The following is a 23,737-nucleotide window of genomic DNA, read 5'->3' on the forward strand; positions in this document are numbered from 1 at the left end:
GCCTGATGAAAGGAAGACATAAGCTCTTCAACAATTAGTAATGCATGGTGCCAATAACGAGTCAAGAAATCCACAGGCTGAAGCATCCCAAAAGGATTACAAATATTCTTTCCTGAGGCTACACTTTACCATTGCTCCAACACTTTGCCTGCTAATAAAATGAAACTAATAAAAGAATAATAAAGAAGCTAATAAAAGATTAATTTGTAACTTGCATTCGTCTTGGTTTTACGACCTAAAGCTAGTTAAAGCATGCTTAGCTAACATAGATTTGGGTTAAGATTTTTATTTTAGTAGACTGTCCATCTCCAAGATAAAAAAGCGGTATAGTGAATGCTTCCATCTGGATATCAAAAATCCTAACAATTAAAATAATGTAATTGTAGAACAGTTAAGTTCCAAATATACTAATGTTTTCATGACTCATTGTCCCTGGAGATTGCCCTTCCTTATCACAAAGAAGTTGAAGTGTTTTTCACCATTTACCAGAAGCAAACAGTTTTGTTTATTTCGGAAAATAAATGCAATGTTCCAGAGATCAATAAGCTAATTTCTGAAGTGAATTGTCCTATCTGTTTATGGCTGATAATCATTGTTTTCACAGGCACTGTGCCACAGACATTCTCTACAGAATAATAAATACTGAGATGACATTCCTTTACTCCTCTATATAGCACAGAGCCAATCCCTGTATGCAGCTTTAGAGCAATAAGACATCACACGCTATCAAAAAGTAATTACAATTTTGAGACACCACCATTCAGTATTTCAACTTCCATCTACTTCTTTCCCAATGCATCCTAAGTAAACAAACACTGATAAAAGAAAAATATGGACAGAGACCTGTTAAAAATTTACATTATAATCATTCACAAATATTAAAATGCAAATGATTGAATCTACGTAACATCCAAACTTCAGCATTGCAAAGGGATCAGCTTATGATGCTTTGCACATTTGTGTAAAGCACTATCTCTGGTACTGACTTTTCTGACAGAGTATTAGTGCTTCATCATCTTCAGTAAGGCAATATATGTGTCTGCTTTTAAGCAAGAGACTATGATAATCATTCCATCATAAAATCTTTTCTTTATCAAGAATCATTTGAGCAGGCTCATGTTCAGTCTTAAATAGAATTTTTTTTCCATTTCTGTAGAAGGATCTTGAAAGCAGCGAGCTGTGAGCAACTCTTATCTTCACGTAGCTTCCAAAGGGAGGAAAAAAGGTGTCAAACACACATGTATCTACAGCCAAGGACTGCTTCCTTCTCGGCCTCACCACCGTAAGGATTTCCAAAGCATGTTTAATTAGAAGAACCATTCTTTAGTTGACTTCTATAGGTAAGGGACAAGAGGAGGAAGCAGACAAGCATACCAGAGGAGGGAAGAGTGAACTTGCTCAGAAGGAAAGGAGGTTTGGTGTGCATAGAAGAACCAAAACAACGTGCAAACACGTGAAACTTTCACTAATCAGGCTTTATGGAAACAATTATCATGCAGATGTTAAAAATACCCAGCGAATAATCCATTTAGAAATTTAAAGTTACCTCCATGGCCATTCATTAATAAGGTAAGAAGAAACCTGATAAAAACAAAGATCTATGATAGCCATTCTTCCAGCTGTGGAGAAAAATTACACATCTGCCTCAATGATTTGACAGAAGTGTTGACCTCAAACTTTCAGAAGTTATTACTACAGATGCTGCTTCACATTACAGCTAATCTACTACTGCAGTTCCCACTGAAAGAGGCAGGTTTGGAATTTTTCTCCACCATCTGTCTATGCTGGCTCTGAGGCCCATTTGACCTCATGGAGAGCCACTCCAGGGAGTTAAACCAGAAAAGAAACAGAGACATAGACAAACACATAGAGAATTTTCTGCTGATTTAGCTACCCAAACTGCCTTTCCAAAGGGCTGGATGATGGTTGTAACAGGCACCAGGAACACTGCTTGAGGGGAAAGAGAGCAGGACAGTCCCTCACAAAGGCATGCAGTCATCAGATTGGCTCAGTTTTAAATACAAAGCCTCAGATTAAACGCGAGAAAGGTTAGGTTTTGCCAGATCCATTTCAGTCATCCTCCATCCAGGAGGAAGAAGAGAGCAAGGCTTTACCATCAGGGGCTGCTGGAAGCAGAGTCCAGTTCCCTTACATCAATGCTCATCCGATTCCTCAGTGAGCTGGTTAGAGAGCTAACCCCTTTTTAGTAGGATGCCATTTTTTCCATTTCTGATGCCCAAGCTAACACAGGACCAGAAACACAACAGAGCCTGCACAAAGGGTGGCAGGAGACGAAAGGTAATTGGACTGCCATTTACAGCTGCAGGGAATCAGCAGATGAGTTCAGCTGAAACATGAACCCACACCATCTGATTTTTAGCAGCTCACTGTGCAGCTCCAAACCAGAAACTGGAACAAGGTGGGGGGTCTACCTCCTTATTCTAGCACAAACCTATGCTGAAAGTTACACCCTCTGAGCACAATTTAAGACAGAAGCTATTGCACAAGATAAAGGTTTCTGTTCCCTGCCACATTCCTGATACACACTGAAAAATACAAGGGTTATATGCCAATCCAGCAACTGATCCACACGTTGGAATTAAGAGCTGGTATAAAAACCTGTGTGTTTGTTTTTAGTAGTGCTTTTACAGCCACCATCATTAGCAGTCAAGAAAAAAGGGGTATGAAACAGAAGAACTAACTAGCTTGCGACAATTTATGGATATAAAATTACTCTTGGAAGTTACCACAAAAATTATGCATAAGCCTAGTTATGTTTATAAGTATTCTATGTCACTGAATTCCAATTTGATTAATGATTCAATTAAAACTTGTACAATCATATTCACTTAGAATAGTCTAAAAAAACAGCCATCCTATCCAGACATAGAAGACTTCTTCCAATACAGTGTGACTTGGCACTCTGTGGAGGTTGAACAATCTGTAATTAAGCGAAATGAGACTTGTATGGGAATACCAAGAACATTAAGACTATCTTACAGCATGGGAATTATTTGCCAGAGAACATTATCCTTTTACTGCTTTTTTATCATTAAGATGTAAAATTTAATTAAAACAAAGTGACAGACTTAGCTTGTGTTATATCCACTTGTTAGCTGTATAGCTCACCTTTGGACAATTCATTAGGATGCAACTAAATTTAGTCATTAGTATACAATTTTTTAAATTTTTTTTTCCCACTTCTTTTTTTTTAAATCACTGCTCTGCTTCATTTCCTCCACCACTGCAGTCCCCAGCTGAAGCTTTAAGTAGTATTTTAAAGCAGGCAGTAGCTCTGAAAAAGAAAGGAAACCAGTGCTGATCTGGATCCAGTGCAAGAAGGAATGCCCTCCTGTGAGTATTTTACAGAAATAGTAACACAGCTTCAGCTTTAAAAAACATTTTCAAAATTCTTATGTTTTCCTATGAATCTCCTTCCAGTAATATCTATTCAAGATTTCAGAAACATGTTCTCTCTCCAGTATGAAGGATCTGTAGCTAAGAGTAGCTTCAGTGGTATTCTTGGGAACCTTCCCACTGCTTCCCTGGTTATTCCATTATTTTTCCCCAGTTAACCTATATCCCACTTGCATAAGACAAATCATATCCCTCACTCCATACTTTACAACTCCCGTTCCACATCCTCCTCAAGTGTATGACTCCTAAAAAAATAGCTAGAAATTTCTGCCTCTTGTTCTTCCTGTGAAAAAGGTGAGAAGCTGGGAGCAAACATTCAGGCTCCAACCTTCCAGATGCAGAAACATGCCTGTTCCCAGCAGAGACAGAGCTTAGATTCTATTCAAACTCCAAAAACTTAATACACGTGAGTATCTACCTGCCTGATCGTGACAGCACTGAAACACAGACAATTTGCGGTTATCACTTACTACAGTCCTCAAAGTATGAGGAGAGGGGGGAAAGAGAGAGATCCAGCCCTGCTCCAGTAGAATAACAAATCAAATCACGATAGTCCTATCAATGGTAGGGCTATTTTAAGAAAATCCCAAAATACATATTTTTGACAAGTCCTCAATTATGCAAAAGGAAGTCAAACATGTACCCTCCTGTGTCATTACAGACCTTCTATATGTAATTCCAGTCCCTAACCCCAACACAAAAGAAACAGTAAGGTGGCTAAAACAGCAGCATGCTATTTTATGTAAATTTAAAATATTTTAAACAGCATGTTTCCACTCCCATGCTAATAATTATACTAGAGTACCTTCATCTACAAGAAAAAAAAAAAATAGCAAAGAAATGCAGCAGTTCTTACCTCCCTTACCTCCTACCAGGAAGTGGTTTTGAAGTAAGAAACTTTGAGGAAAAGAAAAAAAGAAGTTACAGAAACGCATTTTTTTCTAGTTTCTGGAACCTCTGTGAAGCATCACTCCCTTGTAACCAGTATCTGATCTCCAAAATCTAATCATTGTAGCATTAAAGCTTTTGATCACTTCCTTTTATAAAGAAAAGCAGAGAGAAACTGTAAAACTTACTTGTAGATGAAATCCAAGTTAGCAATATATGCAATGCTAAAGTCAGGAGAAATCTGTCTTTCAGATAATACTCTAACCCTGAGAAGATAGGAGGGGAAAAAGGAAAAAAGTATCTTGAAAAACAAGAGACAAATCTTGTCAAAAGAAAGGTTCCTACGAACAGGTAAGCACAACATTGATTCAAGTACAGTACACTTCTGGAGTAAGAAGCAGAATCATCAGTGGTCTCATCTGAAGCACATAAATTCCCAACACTTTATTTTCCAGACTGTTTACCTTAAAAATACAGAAGACATAAATTCTCTGTTTGCTCTGTGCCTTACAAAAGTGGAGAATTAAGAATGCTTCACTAACAAACATCTCAAGTGAAAAGTGATCTAGTTTGATTTTAGATGTAACTTGTAACACAGAACTAAGAAAAAAAATTTTAGTTTTCTTCAGCATTTCTATTTTATACTAAATGGACCCAAGCTAATTAAAATGTGTGACTGGCTGTATCAACTAAAATGCATCCATATTCCAGCATCCCATGCCAAGTTTCTGTAACTCATCAGTCTTCTAAGAAGAATGCAAGAACCCTCCTTCTGCTGTCTGAAATAATCTTTCATTTCATTCCTCAGTTCCATATGCCCACCACCCCTCAGTCAAGGAAATCCTTTTATTTTCTTGCACAGTGAGCTGAGGAACTAGAAGAAAGCCACAGCAGTAGTAGGTCACTATGCAAGAGTACAAGAACAAGTTTGGAGAGATGCTCCTCCATTCTAAGCCCCTCCTGTTTCTAAAAGTTGCGTGATAGAGTGACAGATGCTGTCTTTGTATTTAATAGCCTCCCACTCACTTAGTCAAGACCTTCTAATAACACTTTGCCTTTCGAATACTTTTCAAATCTATATACACTTTTGGCATCCAAAGCATCCCATAATAATCTCCAGTTTTCATTCATCTCCTTTCATTCTGAACCTGTTTTCAGCTCATTTTCTCCAAGGCTTCCCCATACCAGTATTATTATTAACAGCTAGCAAATACTTCCTATTCCAGAGCACTTACAAACACCATACTACCCTGATTTGCCCCTTCCCTTCCCATCATCAGAAAAAAAAAAAAAAAAAGACTCAAGTGTAGTCAAGTTTTGTCACACAGGGTTCATTCTGTACAGACTAACTGAAGTGATGAAAAGTACTCTCCCCCACTCCAGTGTTTCCATTTCAGAAATGAAAGGGGACTGATAAAAGTATTCAAGACAAGAATTTGACAGAGTTAGAGCAGTCCAAGTATTTTCCGTTTTGTTCCCTGCTCCTTTCCTGATAATTCCTAAAATTCTATTTGCTATTTTTGGACCACTACTAATTGCTGGACATTTTCACTGTTATAACACCAAGACTTTTGTCTTGACATACTAATTAATTCAGAGCCTATCAAAATATGTAGCTACTACTAGAGCAGGAGCTCAACATGGAGAGGCAGTACCAAAAATTCTGAATATAAATTATTACTAAGTGCAACAGTTTTTACCTAAGGAGGAAAAATGATCCAAACTTCGTTTAGACAAAGATCAGATTCAACTCAATTACTGCCACTCTGGAATGAGATTTTGTTATTAAAATAGACACCAATACAGAATTATTTATCAGCAGCAGGCAAAAGAAGAAAAACAAATCCAGTATTAAGAAATCTGAGCAAATTAATAGAGAGTAGAAGTAAGAGGATGCCACTGCACAAGTCTCTGATATCATATATACTGAACAACAGTTCTACTACCTCGTCACAGTACACTGTAGATGCTAAACACTATTTAAGTGTTCAAGAAGCAAACAGAAAACTTATTGAGGAATAATTCATTTATGTCAATTGAGTATAAAAAGTTACTAGTCTCTATCTAGCACAGGAAGTTCTTGAGCTGTAAATCAACAGCAACTGTATGAGTATCCTGATCAAGTAGAGTTGCACCTTTCTGAACAGTACTGGGCTGCAGCTATATAAAAACCATATTTAATTGCTATCCATAGGAATTGGAAAAGTACCGAAATACTGAAATGATTCTCCTTCAAAAAGGGTTTTAATTATACCATAGTTCCTTCCTGACAAGCCCACATCATTCAAAAAGAACAAAAAGTTAGTTTTATTTTACTTCACACACTTCAGTGAACGTCAGTCTCCTCAAAATATCATCCATCTTTTCAAAGTCCAACTTTCAAAGATACTCAGGATCACGACCTTGACTCTAGTTAACGTATGACTGATATTCTTAACATCTTGGGGCAGAAAGGAATCCTTTTTGCTTGAAGTTGTATGCATTTATTCTAATGTAGCAAACAATTAGTCATGAGGAAAGCAAATGTTTTCGTTCTTGTAATGATAGAAGTGCTTAAAAGACTGAAGATAAAAGCAGGACTTTTTTTTCAGTGACTTAGTATTAACACCAAAAGCATACATATATTGAACACAACAACGATTTATTTCCAGTAGGTTTGCTTGTAATATCTCCCACTTTCAAAGTGCATTCTAATTTAAATAGATTCACGTCATTTCTACTGGGAGGCAGCGGACACCCTCAACCCATCATTCTGTTAAAGTCCAAATGTTTTTTTACCTGTCCAAAATATTTATCTTTTTGAGGACAAAAATTCTGACATCACTTCCAAAGAGAAATAAATACTATAAATCTTCATATGATGACCTCTTTCAGATTTGGTAAAGAAGTTGAAAACTGACCACTGCTAACACCTACCTGAAGCTTCTACAAAAAGAGCCATTAAATCTTATAAAATGAAATAAAACTAATATCAGTTAACACTGTTAAATACTAATCAGGACATCACACAGGTATTTATTAATGAACTGTTGACGCGGCCACTCAATTAACCATGTACCAACAGCATCCAAAATGCACTTCATTAATTTCTCACAAATACGACATTATTTATTAAGATTGCTCAACTGACTTAAGCCTACTCCAGTTAGTGACAAAGGACAACTTGCTTTTATTCATAAGCCTACACCCACTCACTAACTACAGCAGCCAGTCTATAATCCAGATCATGCTGTTCTTCACCTACACCACTTAAAATGTAATAGTTACTTCTCCCTCTTAATTATTTACCTTAGAATTACCTTCCTTGTGATGTTTGGCACAGGATCGAAGCTGAGTTATCCAGTATTGTTTCTCCTTTGCATCAGCAGCTAGAACAGAAACAAGAAAATGCAGGGAATCACACACAAATCGATACTTTTTTCCGGCATAAGAGAAGGGGGTGGGGCAGGAGGGGAGATTACTTATTAGTTAGGATGCACTGTAAATTCTAATTTACACATACTTAAGTAGCATAAGTTCTTCAGTACAACACATCTAAACCTCAATTTAAGATGCTGTTGCCAGTTGGAAGAGATAAGCTTATGAGTCTTCTTCGTAATTATCTCCTCCAAGTGTTATTAAAAGCAGAATTACCTAAAGATGACTGGTTTTTAAATTTTTAATTCACTTTTGTTTTACTTGTCTCTCTTTGTGAGGGACAAGGGCCACAACATAGCACTTAAATCAGTAAAACCTCTACACTTACTCTGTCAGTCAGCTACCAGACAAACTACCAGTTCCCCAGATACTGAAGTATTTGTTTTAACGTAGTTCAACCAAATGTCTCTTTAAAGCTGTGTGTCATTAGCATGCAACTTAAAGACACAAGAATGAAAACCACAATTTCCCCCCCCCTTAAAAAACAGCTTTAAAAATTTTTGAAAAGATTGTCTGTAGTCTGTATCACCTGGCTTCTATGTAAGTCAGTCAGTCTATTTAGGAGAGAGGTTTGGTTTTGTTCTAAACAAACCACTACTGCAGTAATCCTAATTAAGAATACCGATACAGAGTTGATAATTTCAGTAAATACTTTACTCTTACTTCCTCTGCTATTAAGTATCTCAATGGTTATTGACTCCACATAAAAATTATTTACCGATTTAAATCAAATTCGTAGATCTCATTAAAAGCAGTATATTGTATGTATTTGATAATCTGAAGTGATTTAAAAAGCATGATAATGAAACCACAAGTGTTCATGATATCTAGCTGTGCAAATTCCAAAACATTTTAACAGAAACTCTCCCTGGTTGTTCCTGTGTTTCAGTTCTATGCATACACAGCAACACATTGTACCACAGGAAGTCGTGCATACTCTGTCCTGCTAGACAACTGATAAATTGTGGTCAGAATAAAAGTAACATAATTTTAAGCTTCTGTTACACTGCATTACGTGTCAATTTTTTTTTTAATATCAGTTTGGGTTTTTTATAACCTAGTTTGATATGAAAGTATCCTGATCAATCAGCCATACTGAAAATACCTTTGAATCAGAATACCACCTTCTTTTTTTTTTTCTTTTAAATTATTCCAAAGTAACTCTTACATACCATATATTGTCTGTCTTACACTTAGGAGCAAGGAAAGGCAAAATTTTATGTTAAAGATGCATTCAATTCTTCCAAGATTGACAAGAACAGAGTATCTTAACAGCCTTCCACCGGCATTTTTCCCTTCTCCAATCCATCAGCAGATTCATTACTGCACATTATCTGCAAGATGGTGGCAGGGGAGAACAATATTAGAAATTATATGCTATGCAGTGGACAGCAATGAAAACAGCTTTTTTCGTCCTTTGGAAGCAAACAAGATATGCTGTGCAATCAAAATGCTACAACAGCAGCTTATAAAAGGCATCTTGAGGCATCTTCCAGCCCTGAAAGTCTATATATTGTAAATTGAAACATATTTAACTCCAGATTACTCTTCCACTGTGTTTTCTATTACAGTATGCAACAATATAGCTGCATAACCACTACTTTCTCACAGTATACGGAAGTAAAAGAGAAATGAGATACTAGAGAAGAGATGCAGAAGTGGGAATGGGAGAGAAGAATGACTCATCTGGCACTTTAAGCAGCACTGTACCTCTCAACTTATACATCTCTCCATTAGCAGAGTAGACCACCAACATGTGTGGTACTTCATCACTGGGCGATATTATAGCTCCAGCTAAAGACAAGGTTCCTCGTGGCTTCTGATTTTTACTTTGTTCATTCACGAAATACTGTAGAATCCCCGTCTCAAAGTCCAGCACAAAGTACCTGTTCAAAGAAATTGCAGTCATATAGTATTTCTGTTGAAGAATTTTTCATACATTTACTCAAAGCGCACAGACTGTTCTTAAATCAAGATTATAAACAAATGAAGGGTTTGTAATAATTTTATAAGGTACTGTTATTTTGATGACTAGGTTTGGTTTTTCAAGGGCATGTGTGAGCTATTCTTTTACTCATGATTCTTTCAGATTAATGGTGAGGTTCACATACAAGGCATGAAAGCAAGGAAAGGAGTTTCTAACTGAAGAGGTTCCACTAAAGAAGTATGAGACTGCTTCTTTTGGAGGGGGGTTTGGCCACTCCCCTTTTTTTCCATTTATAACCTTGAAAGACATTTAAATTCCCCACAACTAGTCTTTTGGAAAAGTGACATTTTTTTGCAGAGGGATGAGCACAATTAAAGATACTATGGTATTTTCATCTTTGTGATAATATTCCATATACAGATATTGAGTGTAATTTTGAAAACTGGCCAAGGGATTTAAACATTCATTCAGTTCCCAGTAAGTACTAGGTAGGAAGTATGGACACCCATGTATAAGAAAACAATTAGGAGGCGAGAGAAGTGTAAATTCCATTTGGTCATTCTGCTAACAAATTCCAACAAGGAAAAAAACACTTTTACTGCTGGTCATATATTTAGGATGAGGAAATACTCAGCCAGTGAAAATCCAGAAACCACACAGATTTTTTTTTAAAAAAAGTTTTGACAAACACAAATCATTTGGCGATGAACCAGCTGCTAGGACTGCAAGACAATACAAACAAAAATAAACTAATTGCACTGTGCAAGTGCACCAAATGAAAGCAAAGACGTTTTGAACTTAGTGTGTCAATCTCAAGAGTTGAAAACATTTTTTTCCCCCCAAATAAACCTATCTTTCACAGCACCACAGATCTTAAAATTTCACTTGCCTGTGGAAATCATCTATGCTATTACACAGAGCAACTATTTAACTCTTTGCCAAGAGGGGATGGACAGCGACCTCCCAGCAGGAGAACAGTTTGCTATGGCTCGCAACAGACTAGAGTGAAGATCACACAAATGCAGGTTACCCCTTTAGCTTCTACTAAAAAAACAGCCCTAACAATCTGGCTAATACAACTAACATGGGCATTTGGAATGCATACTATTTGCTACTGTTCCTCTAGATAGGATTAGCATAAGTCTCATGAATTTGTGTACAGTATTTCAGAAACTGTGATTATTCAGTCTTCTATAGCTTTGTACACCCCAAATTTGCTCAGGTCGTTACTTTGTTTTGAAAGTGGCATTTTGTCTTAGCCCATTTTCAATAGCCCTATATGCAGAACACCTCTGTGCTTTCCCATCACAGAGTATTTCCAGGGTTGTCTTCACAACCTGTTGAAGTTACTGGTATTCTTGTGCTCATCTCTTTATTCAAGCTAAATAAACCCAGACATGATGGAAGCAATCATTACCTACGATTTACAGAGCTTCAGACATTCTGCTTGGGCAACCTACCTTTGCCAGATTTATGCATAACTCTCTGCTGCCACTGCCTGCACAACGAAACAAAGATCAAATTCTCTTTAAATTATTACAGATTAACAACCCCTGTCCCAAGTAATTTTAAACCAGTGCATCACTACAGCCCTCACTTCTGCCTTGATTCTCTCTCCCACATCTCCCATAAGTGCCTCTGCATCCCTGCCCTCTTGAAACAAATGGAAAGCCTCCCTTTTGTAGTCTTGAAGCACCTCTCTTCACCTTCCCTCTACAGTTTATCTTCACCACAAAAAAAAAGGACTAAAGAAATGGCAAACTGAATGCCAACCACCACAATGTTTTCCATAGTAGTGTTAAAAATAAGGAGGCCTTAAATGGAAACTGCCAAAATTTCAGATTACCTTATCGACTTGTATTACACCAATCCATAACCTTCCTGTTTAGTTTGACTTTTAAATGATTTTACAATACTGCTCTCCCACTTACAAAGCATTTTTTCCTATTCAGGTTGCTTAGTAGGGAAAGATGATACACTTAACTGCACATGAAAACAGCAGAATCGGAAAACATACAATTAAAAAAGTCAGACTTGCACATTTCATTGTAAATTTTAATTTCACTCATTCTCAGTTTTCCTTGTCCATTTTAGGAATATCTGTTACATATTCACGAGAAAAAGCAGAGCACAGAACAGAAATGATGCTGCATCCCTGAGAAAATTATACAGCCCTAGAGCTAGTGCTTCTCTCCATCCAACTGACAATTTTTCAGAACTCTCAGGGTTTAGCCATCAAGTCTAGGCTTTATATGCAGCAATGTCCATTCTGAGCCTGTGCCATCCTCATTATAATTTCATTGTCCTTTTATTACTCAGGTACAAATCATTTATTTCAGCCTTTGTTATCAGGCCATCTTTTATCGATTACTACCTTAGAAGTCATCATTGTGGTTACTGCAGTACCACTCTACAAATAACAAAAGGAAGAACAACAGTTTTTAAAAAAAAAAAAAAAAAAGAAAGATGAGGCAAGAAAAATCATCTTTTCTTCTCCTATTAAGACCAAAGGATTCAGGGATTAAAGTTCCTCTAAGTCTATTAGAACAGAATCTATTAAGCTACATAAACACTACAAGCACTTCAACTTGGAAACCTTTGTATGCTAGACCAGCAAAGCACTCCCAGAATGAGTGTAAGCTCCATAAAGATGGGCTCTGCATTGCCATAAAGCTACCCCAGGGAAGGAAACCAGCCATTCGAGTACAGAATACACCTTTACCAGGATAATGACATCAGAGAGCAGCAACTTCTGCAAATCCATCCATGCAGAGACAGCATCCTTCCAACATCCTCGTTATCACAGCTACAGCAGTAGTGTTAACTTGACCTTCTCGCCAACCCTAACCTATTTTATGTAGAGTCTCAGAAACACAGAACATCATCATTGGCCTTGTACTTCCAGTTTTCAGTACCTGTGATGTCTTAGTTGCCTGTAAAAGCATGCGACATGTTTCCAGTGCAACTCAAGCAATAATCTTAAGAAAAAAAAAAAGCAATTCTCACAAGTCTTAGCATCCGCCCTCTTCAAGTATCCTGCCTTCTTTCTTATCTCAGATGAACCAGTTTCCATGTCTGCTAACTTTGAAAGTCATACAAGAAAAGAGAAGTATCTACAGAACCGTTAAGTCCCAACTGCCCAGCAAAAACTGGTCGAGTCAACAAAACAGCTTTCCTGTGACTCTGGAGAGCTCAGGAACTTTTCACAGGCATCCTGACACTATTCATATCACACAGAACCAAGCATTTGCTTTTCTAGAGTTATGGTTTGATGCACAACTCCCCTCTTCACCTTTCACACAGTGTTATCACACAAAAATACAGACAGGAGTAAACTGCACAGACAACTACAGCCTCACAAGAGAAGGAGGGGGGGTAATGCACTTTGAAAACTGCTAAAAGATAGCAAAAGCCAGAAGAGGGAATAAAGAATTAAATGTCAAACCAAGCATCACAAGACTTCATACAAAGGAGAAGGGGGGGGAGGACAGAAAGAGACAGAAGAAACAGAAGCAGCTTTCAGAAACATTTTCTTGCATCACAGACCAAGTGATGACCCAGGTCAGACCATCACAAAAACGCAGAAGAAATGGAGACCAGATTCCTTCATTAACAAAGGATGAAAAAGCATTATATATATAAAGCAGAACATAAAAGAATGGTACGTGTCCCATTTTAGAAGCCCCATGTAACTGTATCAAAACGACAGGGATATCTTTTAACTTGAGTTCCAAAAGCCATTTGTTCTGAACACCAGGGATATAACAGCACTAACCTCTAGAAGGGATTTATCTTGCCACCTTATTCTGTGTTTCTCTACTGGCCTTGCTCACAGAGCACACATTTACCCATGATGTCATATTCATGTAATTAATTGCTTTAGAGAACAGTCAGATAAGAGCTAGCAGAGTCCAGTTATGTTGTACTAGACACACAAACAATTAGTTCTATACAAAAATGATGAAATAACTGTTACTGACAGATACTTCTAAGACAGCTAAATTTTTCTGCTATTCCAAAATTGGACAAAATCATAATTCTGGGTTTTTTTCTAAATTAATGGTAAGCTAGAAAATTATTGCTTTAAGAAGTTTTAACTGCTTAAGCACTGTTCAAAGTAGACATAAAATTACAGGAAGAAAAAGCAGGCCATTTTACAAAGGAAAAGCCTTGTCCAATTGGATTTCTCACTTTAAACTCAAATCTGTTCAGAGACTACAGGTTTCCTGCTCCTCTGGCCCAGCCTCCCTCAAGCTCCTGGGATTCACCAGGATACTCCCCTCTGCCGTTCAACCAAATGCATATCAATTACAATATAAAACATTCAGCCACACCCAGAGAACTAGAATTTTACTGCTGTTCTATCAAGTAAAAAAAAAAAAACAAAACCACAAAAATCCCACAGTCTGACACTACCAAGACTTTTTTAAGTTACTCAAGAGTTTGTCAATATAGCCTGATTACACTTGATTTCTATTTTACTTCCCATATTTCAAAATCAGCACACTGTCAGAATAAATCCTCAGTTTTACAAATTCTGTTAACTATATGTATTATTTACACACTCATCAGGTTTCATTCATATCCCCTTTATCCATTCACCTTACAGTCTTTTAAAAAAACAAAAAAGTCAGGCAGAACTACTATGATATATTAGGCAGTGTAACTATGTTGCCTTCCGAATTCTTAGAGGGGAAGAGAGAGAATCCACCACTGTACCAATAAACTATTTCAACTGGATTTTGCATTCACCCATATGAGCATTTATTATAGTAATAATTATATTAATAATTGTATATTATAATAATTTATTATTCGTTCCCCATTCAAGAAGAATTTCAGAAAAAGCAATGACTATGGTTTAAAAAGTGGTAAAATGCTGGTAATATAGTAGATTAAAATGGTCTCCCATCAGAGCTTGTCAGCAGAGAATAGCAGCTATACAAGTCTTCCATGAGAAAATTTGACATTTCCAACACTATCCCAGCTTGAGGCAATTAAAAAAAAAAGTTAAAAAAAGACACCCAAAAATAGGAGAAGCACATGATATGAACATTTCCCATGTAATTTACTCACCTCACTGGATTTAAGAATTTTCATTTTCCCATTTCCAGTCAAATTAAGCATTTCCAGATTATCCAGTGGAAATGCACACTTTAAAAAAAACACCAAATCAAAACGTTTCTAGGCATTTCAGCATTCAATTGCACATCCATAACATGGTGCACTGCTCACTGAAACTGTCACTCGGATGCAAGTCTGCAATGCACCCAAAGGTATGTTCCCAGCAGAAAATTTCTCCCCTTATTCTGAACACGTCTGAGAAACTAACCATCTGAAATAAGTTTTCACTACTCTGTAATCCCACTAAGTTTTCAAGGTAGGACTGCCAAGTCCTTCCATTGTGTATTCCTAGTGATTTAAATTTTCCCCACACCCTTCTTCCCCAATTAAGTCAGTTTTCTGGACTAGATTTTGTACAATTTACAATTTGAACTCACAATGTGATAGAGGTTTTTTATACAAAGACTGTTGCAACTGGACAACTGCAATCCCAGTCAAATCTTCAATTATGGACTCAATCTGCTAAAAAGCTCACCTCTTTTGGAAAGCAGCATTGTATTAATTACTTCCTTGGGTTCATAAATTAGCCTACATTGGAATCCATGCTTCATAGTTGGACTGTATGTAATCCCAGAGCTCATCTGTTTAAGATTGGTATGGATGCCCGAATACTGCACAGTAGCATAGACAAATCCTTTGACTAAAGACAAAATCTTCCATAATCTCCAAACAATAAAATGGTTTTCATTATATGATGACCTAACACAGCAACTACTTCTGGATGGAGAGGCATGCTGGGTTTTTACAGCAGGCTAGCCTTGGTTTTAGCTTTTTGGAGATCTTTTCCCCAGTTACTTTCTCACTGATGGATAGAGGAGCTTTTTGCTCTAAACACCACTTTAGCTCTTCCACAGACACCTTTTCTCCTAAACCAGTCTCACAATACGCACTTTATGATCTATTTTTTATTTTGCTTTAACCATAAAAATGTGAATTGTTCAGATAAAATACATTGATTTGAAACAGCACGAAGTCTTCACCCTGATTTAAAACCCTGATAGGCAATGTCACCTTCCCTATCATATTAGAAAAGTAACAATTCATGTATTTCCCCTTCTCAGACTGCTGAATTTATTATTCCAATGTGACAAATACTATGCTCCACTACACACTTCAGCATCAAATTAGCTCAAGAACAGAAGCAGCTCACCAACAGAAGAATTTCACTACCTTCTCTTTCTACCACTTTCTTCTCAACATTTCTGAGTTTCCAAACACGTTTTCCACTCCTTCCCAATTTTCCTCCAGTCACTGTCAGGGCATGTTCTTGATTCCATAATCCTCAAAAAGAGGACACTTTCAAGAGTAGGGAACCATACTACTCTATAATTCTCTTTTTTTTTTTTAAGGTAGTTTAAAAAAACTAGGTAAGAATTATAGGATTGAAGGTAAATGACTGTGTCAAAGAAAAGCAAAGTTTATGGTTCCAGTAACTGAACGAGATGTCACACAGAAATATTTCACTTTTAGGAAACTCTATCTTATTAGACCATCTCAGAGATGACATTTATGCAACTGCTTAATTCTTTTTTCTTCCTTTTACCATAAGCCATAAGATTAATGGAATTATTCATGCCAATAAAGATAAAGCATGGCATACACACTTGACAGTCAAGGACTTTATTATTAAAAATCATCTCTAAAGTTGTCATTTAAAGACAGGTGGTTGGGAAAACATGCTTACATTTCATTAACTGTTTAACGTCCTTTATGCATTGAGGTTCCTCAGTTTATCATATTTTCTAACATAAGAAAATTTAAAGAACCACAGTATTCATTAAAAGCTTTACTGACTTTGAGCGTCTCTGAATGAAAACTGGATTTTTAAAATAATAATTTCTCTGCATTATTGTAATTGCATATCAGTCAAGCTGAACTACAATTTGCTGGATACTTTTAGAAATGTTCATATCTATAATGGAGATAAGAAATAGAGGAAGTATTATCCACAGCTAATAGATGGACTGCTTGGTTTTGATCATCATGCGCTTCATGATTTTAACATCCACAGAACTCTCACACAAATAAAATCTTAAGAGAAATCTCCCTTCCTGTTTTGTCATGTCCCAGTCAATCTTTCAAGTTTACAAGCAAGCCCACTTTACGAACCAAAACATCATTTCTTTCTGGGCATCTGCAGAAACAATTGCTACTGACCAGCTCATCAGTTTATCAACTTCTGCTTGCCATGATAACTACTTTCTATGGCCTGAAATTCTATATAGTCAGCAACAGACATGCTGCCCAAATTTTATTTAAGAAGAGACTACAGTAAGGATAAATATTAATATTCATTTTCTAATTTCAAATAGATTTGCTTAGGGGTTGCTTTTTAGGACTGAGGGAGGAAAAATAGCCTTAAAAATAATGCATCCATTTTTACCCATCAGGCTCAGAAGTCATACAGATTTGTGGAAAAGTACATTCATCACACCAATCTATCCTTTAGCACAACATGGCCACATTGTAAGGTAACAACTGCAATTTAGGGGCAAACACATAAACAAAAGGTACACAGTCGAGGTTGATACCATAAACAGCACTTACTGCTCACAGCCCAAACTGGCTGGCTGCCCAATGCTACTTTGTGTCATTTAGTAGAGCTTGCCACCTTCCTTTTTATTTGCTCTAAATTCACTACTACTTAATTATTAAGTAGACTCCGATTTTTGCACTGCAGATCAGAGAGAAAAAGGTAGCAGTGACATAATTGGGGGAATAAATGGGCCAGTGCAATCTTAATTCTGGCAATGTTATTTTCATCTCGATTCAGGTCACAGATTAAAAACAAGAGCTTCCAGATAAGAAAATGCATTTTCCTTCATAAGAAAAACCACCAAGGTCTAAACCAAAATAAGAACAGAGTACTTCCATGTCACTTCCAATAATCTGCATGCAATGAAAGGGCATTACGCTTTAGAAAGACTTCTATGCGATTCTAAAACAAGATACAGGAAGCATACAGAGAGACAACTAGTTACACACACCAACTCCATTTCCATCTGAGGGGAAGGCACTGCTCCATATGACATAAGACTGCTGCTAAATTGGTTGTCACTGAAGCCAGGTCCACAGGATAGTCATCTGCAGCCATTTGGGCATCAAAATGAAGCAGCTGTCCGGCTTATCCTCTCACAGTGCCATCTTTCCACCTTATCCAGGAGCAAGACTTTGCTCCTCTGAGAAAGTAAAATTACAGAGACCTACTCTGGAGCCTGTACGGACAACTGCTTCTCTGCTCCAAATCTTTACACACTATTGGTCTGTCCCAGCTAGCAATAAAACACCTATCAATAAACAAGACAACTATCAGAAATCAAGCTCTTCATTTTCTTCTGTTCTCCCCAAATCTAGCTAAAGCGGGTTTTACATTAAGATTTAGATTTCACCTAGTCATCCCAAGAGGATGCAAAGGAGTAGAATGCACGCACTTTGTTTAGTCAAGGAATATTCTAGTTGGAAAGTACCTTAAGTCTATCCAGAGAAACAACTCTTAGGAGGACCTACACACAAACTAGGTGAGAAGCAGTAAGTAAATGAGAAAAACTGACTAATTTGCTTTCATTACCATAAAAAAGTCACCTATAAAAAAATAACTAAATATTGCGGGGGGGGAGATCACTAAAAACTGAAAAAAGTCTTTCTTCCCCAAAATAAAGAAAATATAAAGAAAATATATATATAATGAGACATTCAATTGCACCTAGCTTGTGAAAGCAGCTTTTCCATATTGCTATTTGTAATTCTCTCTACTGACATTAGCAGCTGTCAAAACTGCTGCTGAACAAACAGCTGCATCACCACAAAGTTCTAAACATCTCCCAAAACTGAGCCAGCCGTGCCAGGAACCTCATTGCCTATTCTTTTCTGTAACAAAAAACCACACCAAAATCATATGCAATACAGAAATATTTGACCTTGCATAAAAACATGTCACTTTTTTGCTTGTCGCTTTCTGCAATGGGTTCCATAAGATTTGACAGGTTTGGCAAGCACACTTCACATCAAAAATTGCCTAGGGCCCAGCAGCAGCTCACCTTCCACAGAGTACTTACAAAATATATTATGAAATAAACAGTTTAAGAAGATGGCCTAACATACCACAAATACAACTCTCCAACAAGCCGAATAACAGATGCAGGAAGCCTGAAATGCTGAACCAAAGGCTCTACCACATACATTAAACATACTAAGAAAATGTAAGCACCCCACAGACATATTTGAAGGAAAAGTAATCAGAAAGAAGGCAGCCCTGAATGCAGCCACTGTGAACACAGCTGCTCAGAGCACTAATGAGTCCAGCAGTGACTGACACTATTACATATTATTCTTTCAACAGTCTCTACTTTCAGTAGGGTCATGTAAACACACACAGAGAACACATTTCCAAGTAAGGTCATATATGAAGACAGATCAATAATGAAGTGAGATTTGACCAAGGGCAGTATTTTACAGAGATTTCCGTCTCCTACTTGCCACATTCTGCAGGAGATTTCAGGTCTGAAAAGAGAAGATGTGACCTTAGCTTGGTCCTTCCAGTACTTGCCATTACAACATCCATAAATGAATCAAATACATCCATTTGACAGCCTGGTTCTCATGCAGTATAATGAGAGAGTAGCAAGTTCAGTCACCTAATATAATGCCCCAACAACACACACTCACAGGGAGCCTGGAACTGCTGGTTTTGTATCAGCACTACCACACAACAAAGTTTAAAGAAAACCACATGCCATTGAATTTGTGTAAGTCAGCCAGGTCTAAATCATAATTTCATCTCGAAATACTATCACCCATAATCCAAATTCTCTACAATTTGCAGCTACTAAATTTTGGCAATCCCAAACATACACACCCCCTGAAAGACACTGCTGAAGAAAAAACATCTGTTCAATTGATATATCCCCACACCCCTCTCCTCCTCCTTCGGCAACTAGAGCCTGCTCTCTGAACTACATGAAGAGAGACAGATACTAATACTAGAAGGACAGAAAATGCAGGAAGGAAGCAGTAAACTCTCTCATACACACACCTCCCTGTGTCTACTGCACACACAGTGTCTTCCACTGGCCCCATCCTAAACTTTTGTATCACTTCCCTCTTATGGTGTACCAATGATGAACCAAACCCTTATTTGCAGAGGCAAAGTTGGTTTATGTTTCTCTGACTTGTGCCTCCCCACTCTTCCTCTCTCTTCTCCAACAAACTGTACTCCTCACTGTTCAGAATTAAGCCCAACTCAACCCAGCACTACTGTTATTGGATATTATGTCCCATCTAGAGGCAGCACCTTCATACATCAAACACCTGCAGACTTTTAGAGCTCCCTTTTGCTGCCAAGAACTGCAGACTGTATACAGAAAAGCACTCAGCTACAAGACAACCAATATGACCCTGAGTTTTTATGCCAGACCTGATGTTAGGATTTCACCTGGAGATAAAATACTTTCAGAGACTAAAATATTAATGAAACAAATAAAGGCACAGAGAGTGACCCTGAACAACAGCATGAACGCTGAAGCTGAGGAAGAGACAACTGCTGAATGACAAACCAAGGGATGGCCCAAACACCTCCAGGTGGGATTATAAAGCAAACTATTCAAGTAATCAGACCACACAATAGACTGCAAATAGAAGTAGCTCAAATTACAAGACTACTCTAGCTTCAATTAGAGTAGCTACAGAGTAGTTCAGCTACTTTAAGTGCTGCTTTTTGCTCAATTCAACAAGGAGAGAACAGAAATTAGGAATATCATTCAAGTCATATCTTGAGCCAATTACACAGACAAAAGGAGTCTGTTATCTCTCAGCTGGAAGTATCTGGGCTGCATGTCTCCAAGTTAAAAGCCAGACCAATTATCTATGTAGGTGAAACCTAATGAGTCTGTTCCTCACAGGTGAATATGGTTCTATGCACAACAGTACCAGTTTGTAGTGGTAAGTCAGGGAACTTCCGGGAGTTGACCTGCATATAAATAAAAAGGAGTAAATGTCAATGCAAGCAAATTGGCCATTGGGAGTTCTTTCCAATTCATTTTTACTGCTTACTGGAAACCAAGGTTGCTTTAAGACAGACTGTAAAAAAAACCAAAGTCACAGGAAAGGTGTCTTAAGTCATGAACTGAATTGTAAATTCTGTGCTATAAAATCTGCGCTATTTTGTATATAGTAATTATTGAACAAAATAGCTAAATCACTGAAGTGTCTTTGCTGTTACTTAGCTCTTCCCTCATTTTTAATTATTAAACGTTAATTATAAAAGGTTAGATAGGATTCATAAACTCTCTTAATAAAAAGATGTCACCAACCTAAAAGTTTTCAATAGAAAGATGTTGCTGAAAATTACTTAGAGCAGTCACATATGTCATGGTTTATGGAGACAGAACCTCAGTTTTACTATGACCACTCTGCTGCCAACAAGTAAGGGACAATTTATAGAGGAAACAAAGTGGAGGGATGAAGGAGTAGACAAGCAGAGCACTTTTAACAGTGGAATGTGCCAAAAGCTTTTCAGTAAATTTACCTAAAACTAAGTAAACAGAAAAATTTGAAGAATCATTTGACACTACAGTGAAGAATAAAGCACTCTACTAGGCAAACTTCCAACCACCATCCAGAGCAAAACATTCTCCTGCACTGGACTATATGTACTATAGGGTAATTATTAGGCTAGTGAAGATTGGGTGTTTTCCTGCTTCTCACCAAAATTAGTTCATCAACTTCTTGAACACATCCTTAAAGGAAAGAATTAGTTGGTTACTTCTTCCAAGGCCTATCAGGTGATCAACAGAAAAGCCAGCATGAGACCACACTTTGAGAGTATGTTTGTATCATTCTCCTAAGCTACATAGAGCATTGTATTTTCTCTTGATAGCTGCATAGTTTCAGTAGACCAAAGCAAGCACATACTGGAAGCAGCAAAGATGTAAGCTGGGGTACTTAACAAGAAAGATATCAACACCCAATATATACTTAGTTTAAGATCTTTTTTGGCCAGGTTAATTTTCTGCCGTTTTAGTGAGCTGAATTCCATTACCATGCTATCAACAGGACACCAGAGTCATGGCAAAGTAAGAGGGAGTAAGAAGCAGTGAGGTGTATTCAAGGAGGTTGTCAACCTTTTGTTGACAACATACTCTTAATTCAGTTCAAGAAATCTCATTAAACCATCCCTCTGAGGGCTATTTTAATGACATAGCACTTTATTGCATTTATCAGCAGGGATAGAACTGTAGAGAATAATTCTGATGCTTCTGTTACTCTCATTTGGTCTTTCCTACTTCCAACCCTACAAAGTATCCTAAGTGATGGTGTATGCTCTGAGGCTTGGGGTTTTATTTTTCAACCACAGAGGAATAACCATAGTACTATTTTTTCTCACTCATTTCTGCCCTATACCATACTCTTGACTCCTGTCTTCCCACCTGCTAACATAAAAACCTACGTATATGGAAAAAGTAAACCTACAAGTGGAAATGCAAATCTACATTCAACACTCCCAGGCACACTGTGTACAGATCTAGTTATATCATTCCTGCTATGCTTAAAGGGGACCAGCATGCAGAAAAAGCACTCTCTTTGTTCTTTCGTGATGTATGAGACACACCTAGGATGCTCTCCTCCAGTCATATTAGCCTCAAGAAATTAGTTCCTGCTTTCCCTAGTCTTCCCGGAAGAGTAATGTGCCAGAAACACTACCACAAGATAATAAATAAAAAATAAAAAATAAAAAAATCATTTGTGTAGAGCAAGCAGGGAAATATTCTGAAGTACACAGGAATCTAAATGAGTCTGTAAAGGCATTCCATCTTCTATGCGTGCTTTCTCAGAACATATTTTTGCATTCTAAACCTTCAAAAACTTCCAACAGGTACCATTTTAAAATATTACGTCACATTTATTACTGAATACCTGCAGGCTCCAAATCACATGTTAGTAATGCATGCTGTAGCTGGAGAAGCTGTTATGCCTTCACATTGTCTGCTCCCCTCCACTTCATTGCTAGAGATCATCACCCCTGCGGAGCAGCAACCAAACAACCCTAACAAAGTCCTGTGCTCAGTGATACTAGAACTGATGGGCTGGTGGCAGATGACGTTATGAACAACAGCAGCTGATGGCACTGACTCACAACCTCTACTACAATGGTTAAATGAGTGAGGAAGAAACACGAGTGGTAAAGGAGTGATCAGAAACAGGCCTTGGTTAACTGAGACATATGATTACTTCCCTCTCCCTCCGAAACTGGCATGCTAGCCTTACTGCCAAGTGTGGGTTACATTTATAGATCTTATATTTTCTTTACAAGACACGAGTTACAACCAGCTAAGCTGTAGACATGAGGTGGGGTTAAAACCTCGTTAAAACTTAGGGCTCATCACCACTCCTCTTCCTTCCTTCCTCCCCTGCTACATGGTCACAACCCATCCCTTGGGTCTTCTCTAGTGCTCAAACTCAGTGGTAACCAATTCGATTTGCTAAACCAGGGGAAAAAAATTATAGAAGGAGAAGACAGTTGAGAGAGGGTCTCCCCCATTCAGCAGTAAGGTGAACCAGTGGCTCATCTTCTGGTGTCATAAAAGCAGCTGGTACAAGCTACCACAAAAGCAAAGGAGGGTCGTTTCTGACACCATCTACCAGCTTGACCCAAACCAAAAAAGGCATTCATGCTAATTATATCAGCAGGCAACAACTGGAATATGCAAAGTAATTTGTAACTACTAAATCATTTTAAAAGCCTACAAAGAAACAGAAGCCATGTTCATTTTTCCCTCTTAACTATGCAGTAAGTTTTACATCTTCTCCTAATCTGCTTTTCCAACATTGCTATTTGGAAGAAAGTCAGAGATATTTAATTCTGTGTAAGTTACTGATATGAGACTCCAAAGAACTTGACATTCCTCTAGAAGCTAAAACCCTTCCAAAAATTATATTTAACTTGATTTACATTTGATGCATTTCCAT

The 23,737-nt window shown here is 37.5% G+C and overlaps 1 protein-coding gene across 2 annotated transcripts in view; it reads right to left on the minus strand.

The window, feature by feature from the left end:
- OSBPL10 (oxysterol binding protein like 10) overlaps positions 1-23,737 on the minus strand; it is a 120,028-nt gene that overhangs the window by 75,704 nt on the left and 20,587 nt on the right. Inside the window, exons 1-3 of one of the 2 annotated variants that reach the window (XM_074839332.1) lie at positions 12,372-12,431; positions 9,433-9,608; positions 7,594-7,673 (exon numbers count right to left, since the gene is read on the minus strand). In XM_074839332.1, the coding sequence (XP_074695433.1) occupies positions 7,594-7,673; positions 9,433-9,608; positions 12,372-12,430 (315 nt within the window). In that variant the 5' untranslated portion in view covers position 12,431. Of the gene's footprint in view, positions 1-7,593; positions 7,674-9,432; positions 9,609-12,371; positions 12,432-23,737 lie in introns of those variants that run through there. The other variant, XM_074839323.1, reaches the window with a different exon arrangement.

Source organism: Strix aluco, chromosome 1, assembly GCF_031877795.1.
Source record: "Strix aluco isolate bStrAlu1 chromosome 1, bStrAlu1.hap1, whole genome shotgun sequence".
NCBI lineage: Eukaryota > Metazoa > Chordata > Aves > Strigiformes > Strigidae > Strix > Strix aluco.